This window comes from Cariama cristata, unplaced genomic scaffold (assembly GCF_000690535.1).
Source record: "Cariama cristata isolate BGI_N322 unplaced genomic scaffold, ASM69053v1 scaffold38230, whole genome shotgun sequence".
NCBI lineage: Eukaryota > Metazoa > Chordata > Aves > Cariamiformes > Cariamidae > Cariama > Cariama cristata.
The window spans coordinates 2,611-13,062 of NW_009593600.1; the positions used below are offsets into that span (position 1 = coordinate 2,611).

The 10,452-nt window shown below is 44.0% G+C and overlaps 1 protein-coding gene across 1 annotated transcript; it reads right to left on the minus strand.

Annotated features, from left to right (window-relative positions):
• Positions 1–1,023: 1,023 nt before the first annotated feature.
• Positions 1,024–8,027, minus strand: HSD11B1L (hydroxysteroid (11-beta) dehydrogenase 1-like). Its single transcript, XM_009694991.1, has 7 exons — positions 7,943–8,027; positions 6,568–6,698; positions 5,033–5,144; positions 3,688–3,779; positions 2,539–2,632; positions 1,505–1,670; positions 1,024–1,210 (listed from the first exon to the last, which is right to left on the minus strand). The coding sequence occupies exons 1-7, from the start codon at positions 8,025–8,027 to the stop codon at positions 1,024–1,026; spliced, it is 867 nt and encodes a 288-aa protein (XP_009693293.1).
• Positions 8,028–10,452: the final 2,425 nt, after the last annotated feature.

Below are 10,452 nucleotides of genomic sequence, written 5' to 3' on the forward strand. Positions count from 1 at the left end.
AGAGAGGAAGGAAAACACTCAGCTGGTGCCTGTTCCGATGATGTGATGCACACTCCATTGTAGTTCTATATCCCCTAGAGAAGCCTGGTTTTTTTAAGCAATACCTGGCTGTTCCAATAAATTCCAAACCTGTTAATCAGTTTCTACAAAATATTCAGCTTTCAAAGCCACTTAAAATTCCTTCAAGATTCATTCACTGTGGATGGGAACAACACACAAAATAACCATCCTCTCAGACACCAGGGAGCCCACATAGGATCTTTTATCCATCCCCAGCCCAGGGGGATTCAAGCACAGACTGCTTTTTCTAGCTGCTAGAACTTACAAGCCATGACACATCCATAGGAATAGAATGTTAGGGAAGAATTCCTTCTACATTCTTTTGCCTGTTCAGTGCAGGAATCGTCAACCCATCTTGGCATTTACAGCAAGGAAGAGCTGATATAACAGGTCTTGTGCAGTCAGCAAATGTCTACCAACAAACAGGCCTGTGCTCACAGAAGCCAGGTCCCCAGCCTTCCTTCACAGAGGAAGCATCAACATGTAACACCAACACCACATTAAAAAGAAAGTAGTTTAATAAAATAGAGATTAAAATTCTATTTATAGGAGGCAAGAAGGTTCACAGAATCCACAGAACAATGAAGCAGTCGAGCAGGATGTCCCAGGAATGTGCAGACATTCCAGGACATCCTGTACAGACAGGTTAAAGCTGGACCTGAGAGAAGACTGAAAGCAGTAAAAGCAGTCAGATGAGGCTGAAGGAGGAGAGATGGGTGGAAGGCTAAGACAGAGTGAACAGTGGGAAAGATCGCTGACTGACGGGTAGAAATATCAGAACTGTGGCTGAAGCAGGATAAGAGGGAGGCCAAGAAGAGTCTTACGAAAAGAGCTAAGGTTACTTTGCCACCACTGCTGCCTTGCTCCTGCTTGACACCAATGGTTGAATGGGATGCTTAGTGGGATGGGGGAAATGTGCGTAGAAGCGATCTATGATGGAAGACGAGACAGACTGGGCATCCCTTAAGGACTGCTGTAATTATAGTAACTCTGTAAAACCTGGTCCCGGTCATTGGGGAACAAAACCCAGAGGCAGCACATGTGCTGCAGCCACCATGGGTAGAAAACCTCCTGCACCCGTGTGGCACCCCCCCAGATGATGGCGTGTGCAGCTTCAGGAGCAGGAGAAGCAGTCAGGTGCACTTTGCCCCTGGAAGGAAATAGTCACAGGATAACTCAAAGCCAGTCAGTCCTTGGTGTGGTTTTAATTGCGCAGACTGACTACCACAGGGTTCTGCATGCTCATGTTCCACGCTGACGTGGCCATGCACAATCCCCATGATGTACCCAAGCAGATGCAGTCTTCCCATTAGTTTTCTTGTACATCCAAACATACCCACAGCATCTTAAACACAGTTGTGGTGCATTTTTTGCATGCTTTCAAGAGAGACATGTTCCTGCAGCCACACTCCCTCCCGGACTCTTACAACCTCCAAATACACACCTGGTATTCTCTAATGCTGTATCAGTATCAATCAGGCCCAGGATGCACAGTGTGATAGAGATGTTTCTCTTCTGCATGATGAGTTCATGGCGTAGCGAGCTGAAGAATCCATCCAGTGCAAACTTGGTGGCAGAATAAGAAGTGGTGAAGGGAGTGGGTATTTTCCCTGGAAAGGAAAAGGAGAGAATGGAAAACACCAGGAAAGTGGCTGTAAGGAGGACGGTGCCATGGAGAGGGAATCTGGACAAAGACAAGAGGCTTTGCCATCCTGCATCAACCCATGTTCTGTCCAGGTGAATTTCCCTCTATTTCTAGTCACACGCAGGCACTTAGAAAATTATACCACCTTGTGTGAGCACATCCCAGCACAAGAGTCACCACATATGTGGATAAGGGGAGGAATTTTCTTTTAACTTACACGGTAACGAGGTCACATGTTGGGCTAAAAAGCCCAGTGTGATGGTGTACCTGCAGCCTTCCCCTCCCCCATCACATGCAAACATATGAACTGGGTCACATGCTGGCACATCTGGCTGTGATATTTCCCTGACACCAAGGCATGTTGCATCACAAGGCAGGGATGAGTCATAGTCTGAACTTCTGTATGGTGATGCAGCTCCCTTGAGCACACACTGAAGACTTTCTCTTGCCTTTCCATCCTGTACAGTAGGTGCAGCTACTTAGGGGCCTGCTATCCAGGCTGGCCAAAGCTAGAAGGCCTTAGAGTGGCAGGATGGTGTTAATGCTGTGTCAGGAATGCAGGAGAGATGGGCTTGGCTGTGAGGGACAGGAGCCAGACAAGCAGTTCTGGGCACATGGTGAGTGAAGAGCAAAGTTCCAAGGGAATGCAAAATAGTGCAACACAGAGGAGGTCTTCCAGAAAACAAGAAGGACAGCCAGCCACCATCCTGCTTGCTACTATAAAATGCACAGCTTGAAAATGTCTTGAGGGGTTGAAGGACACAGAGAAACATGATGTGCTGGGAACCATTGTTTCTGCAAGGCCAGCACTTACATCAGTTAAAGACCCCAACCTGTGAGAGAAGAAACAACCACCAGAGAGCCTTTATTCTTCTCCAGGGTGGGAAGAGCTGCTGTTGCGAGTGCCACGTAACTGAAGAAATTCACCTGGAATGATAAAAGTAGACATGGAAGAAAAAAGAAGGTTTGGAGGGAAGGTCAACATGAGCCAGAAAGCCCATAAAGTGGTCAGAAATGGAAAGGAGCATGGATTGGATTTGCTTTTTCAAACACCAAGTGAAAAGAATCATCTCTGTGAAGACAGGGACAAACATTGCATCCATGGGTCTTTCAGATTCCAGAAAAAGCAATGGAGAAGAGTCAGAGCAAAGGTTATTCCTGGGCTTTAACATACAGCGTTCTTGACAAGAGACAATTAGCTGTCCCTAATTTCTCTCTATGCTATTCTTTGCTCTGCAATCCCTATCCAGCAACAAGGACACCAGTAGTGTCTCAATTTGCTCCCCTTAATTTTCTCTTGACTGAGCTCAGACTATAATGAGGCATTAACATTCAGCATCTCTTCTGAGCTTGACTTCTCTCTCACTTTTAAGAAATTTTCTACCTGTGATCCCAAGTTCCCTACTCTCCAGCAAAGAGGCTCCTTCCAACATGAAATAGAACTAATATAACTCACCTGAGAATACTGAATCAAGAAAACAGCTCTTCATCTCCATGGCCCCAAAACCTGGTACCAAGGTGATTCTATAGGAAAACTCTTGAATCTGTGAGCAGAGACTTAAAAGGCAAACACCATTCCAAACAACTTTATTGTGTTCTGCAATGACAGGTGCACTTGTTATAGATTAGTAGGAAGTGCTTGCTCCTCACCTATTGGGCTTCCTAAACTAGACATACATACCTGCCCGTAATGACCCATCAATCCCTAACAGTCCTGGGCTAATGGGAGATAAGAAGGACAGAAAGAAGGAAAGAAGTGAAGTTCCTCCCAGACATTCCTCTGCATACATATAAAACAACTGAGCAAAACACGTGTCTAGTAACAAAGCCTCCAAACGGTTTGACTTGAAACACAAATGAAATAAAAGGTTTGTTCTCAACCATTGCCATAGACTTGAATTTGCCTTTGAGCTTCCCAAAGCTGTCCCAGGAGAAGCTTGGGATTCAATTCCAGGTGAACTCTTCCTGCTGGGAAACCTCACCTGCATGAGCCAGCGGGTGTATTCCATATCTCCAGCCCACATCTGGAAACGGGTCACGCCAATGTGGTTTAACACCAGGTAATCCAGTCCCCCTGTGGATAGGAGAAAAAGCAGTCAAACAAAGGGGCCATGCCCTAACCAGTAACCAAGGAACTCAGAAATGCCAGCAGGAGGGCTGAATGAATCAGTCACTCCCTTAGAAGGCTAGGAAGTGCTTTACCATGAGGATACATGAAATATGTCCATCTGGGAGCAGCTTTGCCTGCTCCTCAAGGGTAGAATTGGAAGGAAAGCTGTTCTTTGACAGCAGCTCTCCAAAATGATGTTTCAGGGTAATGCAGACTTGGAACTTAGTTCTGGTGGTACACTCCCTTTTCAAAGTTGTAAGTATACAAATTATGATTGGTATGGAAATGTATGAGCAGAAACAGCAGAAGGTTCAAAAGAAAGGTATGAATTGATGGCTGCTGGACTGGCAGGTCATCTGTATCACAGCATGCTTACACATAGTTTCTTAAGACACCCACATCAGGAAAACCAAGAGCGTAACGAAGTAATTAAGACACTCAAATAATGGACAAAAGGATAGTGAGTATAATAGAAAATGCTGCCTGACCCAAATGAGACAAGATGGAGAGGCAAAGGATCATAATCACTCAACTCCTCCAGGGCACAAAAGACAATCAAAAAGCAGCACGTGGTCACCAACCAAGAACTCAGAAGACATGATGAGGACTCAACAATGGGCATCCCATCTCCTTTGTATCACCACAAATAAGCTTGGCCAAGGTACTTGGTCATACACATCTTGTTGCTAGTGAGTACTAAAGAATGGGTGAATGCGAATGCATGACAATGGGAGTAATGTGAAGTGGTTCTGGTTAAAATAAGACCCCCTTCCCCTTCTACACAATCTTGGACCGAGCTTTGCTATAAGGGCAAGTCACTGCTTTCAGACTGTCCAGTTTCTGTCTTTCTCAACACAAGGCACTATGTTTAGGGTTGGGGGTGTGCAGCTGGTACCCACTCACGTGTGGCAAATGCATGTACATGTGGTACCCTGTGACAGGTGAAGTACTGCAGCTGTTGCTATGGGGTGAGGTTTTAGTGAAGTACTGCGAGCAAGTATTTTCTGCATACTTTTCTCCTCTAGCAAAAGACATGCCCTCCCCATGAAAGGCAGCTAAAAAGACGGCCACATCCAGATTGGTATTTACAAACCCACATCCTCCCATCCTAAACATCCCTCTCAGTAAGGAACATGGGGAAAATGAAGCAGGAAGCTCCTACTGGAATGAGAACTGTGTATATACCTGAAAGTCAAAGAGATACCCAAGATGCTTACCCAGCTTTTGGACAGCAAACTGAACCACCTTTTCAGGCTCTGAAGGGGAAGACATATCTGCAGGGATATAAAATATTTTCTTTGCTCCAAGTGTCAGGCATTTCTCCACCACCTTGAAAAAGAACACATACCCAAAGATTAAACAATATGGGGAGCGGGGGGAGTGTGTGTGTGAAGAATAGAAGTAAGAGCACTGTAAGGCACTGTTTTTTCCCCATACTACAGTCAGTGAGAGTCTATTCTGGACAGAGATAAACTTTAATTTTAAATCTACCACTATTCAGCCCATGCAGAGCTCATTTTGCATCCAGACTTTGTTTAATCAGACAGTTAAATAGAGGTAACTCTTAGCAGGATGCAGATTCAATCTACCTTGGAAAAGGATCAAGATTCGCCCGAAAAAGACAGTCTTCTTCAGGAGAACTCTTCTGGAATAATGGTTATGCTTTACATAAAGTTCTTCTTTTTGTTCCAAAATACCTGGTAAGGCTCTAGCGATATTCACCTTTCAAAGTTCCTTTGCTATGCTGAGTATGTGAAGGTGCCCATTAATGACACACAGTTACCTATTTGCTGAAATAATGCCTTCCAGGCATTAGGAACTATTCTTATGCTCACTGCCTCCAATTCTTCTTTTGTGCCATTTTATAGTGAAGAATTTTCCTTGCAAGTCATCTATCCCCACAATTTAAGAGATACCTTCTCTAAATATTGTCCCATTTTATAAACTACAGATAAAGGAGTCTCATCTATTCAAGCTGGTCAAAAATAATTTAACCTACAAAAACGTTTGACTCTTTAACAAAACAGCTACAAATAGAACTGTTTGGACTCTGCACACTATTGCACAGGAATTGTAGTTCATAGACTCATAGAATAATCTCGAGTTTGGAACAGACCCCTAAGGATCATTGAGTTCAACTCCCTGCTTGTTGTAGGCTACCTAAAACTAAACCATATGACTAACAGCATCATCCAGACTCTCCTTGAACTCTGACAGGCTTGATGCTGTGACTGCTTCTTCCCGGGGAGCCTGTTCCAGTGACTGACCACCCTCTCAGTGAAGAACGTTTTCCTAATGTCCAATGTGAACTTCCCCTGATGCAGCTTCATACCATTTCCTCGTGCAAATGTTCAGGCAGTAAAAAGTTCAGGCAGTGTATATGCATCGCCCTGTACAGGTCAAGCTCCCTTCTGGGTAACACCTCCCCATTATGCAGTGTTACTGCCTTCTGGTAAGAAAAACTGGGCATATTGCAGCAGGCACTGGTGTATGGCAACACAAAGTAGTCCTTCCAGGAGATCAGTTACAGGGAAGAATGGCACAGGACACTGCCAGCAAATCAGGCTCAAACCATGTCACTGGCATGTTCCATCTTTCTACGTAAGTGGAAAGAATTGCGAAAGTAACTAAGCTGGTTTTGTTCAACAACGGTTCTGAAGGAAAATTTATCATGTCAACAACTAATCTGTTGTTGTTTTTTTGGTAAAAGTCCAAATCTCTTATGTCTTCCCTCATACAGGGAAGTTCTTACCTTCTGCAGCACAGCTTCCCTCCTAGCAGTCAAAACAATTTCAGCACCAAATCTGGCATAATGATATGCCATCTGCTCTCCAATCCCAGCACTGGCTCCAGTCAAGAGAACGCGGGCACCAGACAAGCTCTCTTATTTATGGGAAAGAGAATAAAAGATACAGAGGTAAGTGAAGGAAGCGGCAGAGGAGCTGCCCTTAACCATTGGCAGAGCTCTAAAGTAGAAAGGTATGTGTAAGTGCTCAAAAGTCTTGATACTTCTCCAAAATTAGAAGAGGCAGGACTGACCTGAAGAAGCCATGAGATTAACAATAACCTCCAAACCTTGCTAGACAGAGAATAATAGTAATAAAAAAATCATCTAATCTTTGAGGAATGGGCTATTTTTCTGTTCTGACAGATGCCTACAACAAAAAGGTTAGTCATCAGCCACCTTACGTCAAGTAGCCAGCCATATCGATCTGATTTGGTCTGGGTCATAGGAAGGCTTAGCCAGCTCAACAATCTCCAGTACATGGCAGTCAGCTTGGCCTAGCTCCACTAACATGCAACAGCCAGTTCCCTCCTCCATCCTGACGTACCTCCAGGTTCATACTTCAGTCATGGAGCAGGAGGCTCAGTCTGATCCACTTCACTCAGACAGCAGCTGGCATACTAGAAACCAAACAGCCAAGCCTTGCTTCACCAATCCCATTCCTCCTTCCCAGCTCAGCATTCTTCCATGGAGTTGGACAATGGATAAAAGCGTGCAGCTGGCAGAGCTCAGTTGCCATGGAACAACCCCAGGCCCAACTGCCCAAGAGGTGCATTGCTTTATTACTGCGTGTTCGTTGTGGACATTATGTCTAGGCTATCACTGCCAGGGAATAATGATATGATTCCGCCCTGTGTCACATGCCCTTTGCCTGGGTTCCTAGACCAGTATCTTTCAAGGATGAAGTTGGTTTTCACATTATAAAAAGTTGTACAAAATAAACCAGGCTCTGGGCCTCCTGCCTTCTGCATATCATTTATCCTTTGCCATCAGTTTGGAAACATGTCAGCCCTCTTGTGCTGGGCACTGCACATCTATAGAGATGGTTCTTGACCCCAGGGAGTTTGCAATCAAAACAAAAAAAGAGAAAGGCAGTGGCAAAGAACATGTCATATTTTCCCCACATAGACAGCAGGATTCCTTGTAAATGCTGTTAGACCATTTTGTCTTCCTCTTTGTTTCAAGCTTCCCTTTATTCCTAGGAATGAAGCATTCCTTTGAGGCCACCAGCTCTGGTAAGACTATGGGCAGGAATGAGACCACCAGTCAGAGTTTGGAAATTCAACCTCTTCTCTTACGTGACTTATATTCCAGTTTGGAATGACCCCCCCGGTGAGCCTACCTGGGTTAAAAGGGTCTTTCCAGAAGAAAGCTAGGAGCCCAGCTATGATCCCTGTAGCACAAAGCACTTTTCCAATTGGCTTCATATCCCTCCAAGTTGCGAGGAACAAAGTGAAGTCTTGAAGGTGAGCACTCCAGCCAAAATACTGTAATCTCCCTCCTCTGATGCTGGAAGCCAACCTGCAAGAGCCATGTAAAGTCCTTTCCTGTCCTGCATATAAGAGAAGTGCTGTGTAGAACTGAGACTCCACCTGAGAAGTGTCTCCACTAGGAGACAAAGTCACCTTTGTTAAGATGAAAGATAGAGGACATGGACAATCAACATTTTGATAAGAAGCTGCAAAGAAATTTCTGTTTCCCTGTTGAAGGGAGGGAACACCCCACTCCTGTGAATGGTTTGCATTTGCCCAGGAAAGGTTAAGTCTTGGCTGTGACAAGCAGTGTAATTCCCTGTTCACAGCAAGTAACTTTGGCAGGATGAAAAATATAAAGCTGCAGGCCTGAAGACAATGAAACCTGCTCTCTTACAAGAGGAAGGGATCCAAACAGGCCAGAAAACAGGTCTGGAGAAAGCTCAAGAAATCATCTCATCTATCTTCCTGCCTTGCTCAGCTACTGTTTTCTCAGCCTTTGATTTGCTCTAGTACAGCGAGTCTGGCATTTAGTCTGTCTTAATCGAACTGGATTTGGGAAATTACTTTTAAAATGTCTGTTCCTAATGGAACACTCCGCAGAAACTTGTGCAGTCAGCACCAATTCCTCATTTAAATCATGACTCGAAAGTCTAATTTTACAGTAAAAGCCTTCTGCATTTTGTATTGCTGAATTCTATTTCAGATTCTCAGAGACATATTTGATGTAAAAGCACATAAAATCTGAAAAGCTAAATTAATTAAATTATTTTCTCTTTTCCAAAATAATATGTTATCTGCAGCTGCTGACAAAAATTTAAAACAAATACGAAATTGTGCTGACAAATTACGTTTAGATGTGCTTTTCCATGCTTTGGGAATTATACATGCCTGCCATATGTAAAATGGTGTACAAGGCAGGGAAAAAGGTGAGGGATTTATTTCTGTACTTCTCCTTCCTTAGAACTTGTCCTGCAAAAGGAAAATTAAAAACTTAAGTCAGTATCGAAACTTACTGATACTAATAGCACTCACTTACCAAGCTGATCATCATTAGCCAGTACTATTTCTCTATATTTTCTGAGGTTTTCTGTCTTCGTAAATTCTTTAGTAGCCAGAAGCAGTTAGATACAGTGAATATAGCAGGAATTAAAAAGAAATTTTGCAGTAGTTCCAGAAGCTGTCTTCTGCAAAATTCACTTTGTCAACTTCTACAGTTCTGCAAACATGTTTAAAACTAGCTTTTTTGGGGGGGACCAGCATATCACAATATGGCTAATACTTAGTGAGATAATGAAATTTACAGTCTTACCCAGGGTACAGAGATGATCATGGACAGAAGTCTTTGCAGGATTGGGGCCTGGAGAAGATAAAAGGGAAAACCGGGAACAAGTATGAACTTCTGTAGCTGGAAGGTTCTGAAATAATATAGTAGATATTCTTGAAGTTGAGAGGTTAGCAGGTGCATTTGGAACGCAAGGGGTTTACGTTAAAAGCATAATGTAACTTGACAACACAACACGTATTTTCTATTTCTGTTCACGATACCTATTTCTACTCCTCTATGACAAACAGGGGATCCAGGTCAGCTGAATAGCAGCAGTTCAGATCATCTCAATATTTGCTTAAAGGTGGATAAAACAACAAATATGTTCTGGTTTGAACCTGTCTGGATTTTCTTAGGATTAAGAAAAAAGTGAGAAACAGATGATCGCACTGAGAATTGCGATGGCTTCCAAACATGACAGGTACCCACAGCAAGAGCTGGCCTTGTTTTGGCCAAATTTTATGTAAGCATGTACAAAGACTAAAAAGTAAGGAGCTCCGTTAATTAAAAAAAAAAACAAACAAACAAAAAAAAAAAAACAAAAGAAAGAAAAGAAAGATACTGGATCTGATTCTAAGAAAAAGATCTTTCACTAGCAATTCCCACAGCTCTCTGAACTCACAAGTCAGCCTCTATACAACACAAGTTCTGCCCAGTCTACAGGAGGAAAAAACCCTCATCTCTAATCTTACAGAACGTTTAATTCATTAAAGAATCACATTAACCACAAAAAGCCGTACCTGAGGACAACCGGCACTTCTTACTGCACAACACAGAAACGAAGCAGTGAACAGAGCTGACAGGACGCAGCCGTGTCAGGAGCAACTGGGCTGAAGCCCTGGCCGAGCTTCCGCCGCGATGCACAGAGCAGCAAGACACCGTCTATCGGCATGTTACGATACAGCACGAAAAGCTCGTGACAGGCATATTGCCACAAAAGGCAGGGAGATGTGGCCGGAGGACTCGAGAGCAGCTCTCACCGCGGAGAGGCGCTGAGCGCGGGCTGCGGGACGGCTCTGCCCGCCCCCCCCCGCTGCTCCGGGCCCTCACAAC

What these genes read in the sequence shown, in the direction of transcription:
- HSD11B1L (XM_009694991.1), bottom strand. Translation starts at nt 8,027, where the DNA reads ATGAAGCCAATTGGAAAAGTGCTTTGTGCTACAGGGATCATAGCTGGG. An exon ending in ACACCCGCTGGCTCATGCAG is followed by an intron (nt 2,633 to 3,687) that starts GTGAGGTTTCCC and finishes TTATCATTCCAG; the next exon opens with GTGAATTTCTTCAGTTACGT. An exon ending in ACAGCATTAGAGAATACCAG is followed by an intron (nt 1,211 to 1,504) that starts GTGTGTATTTGG and finishes ATTTCCTTCCAG; the next exon opens with GGGCAAAGTGCACCTGACTG.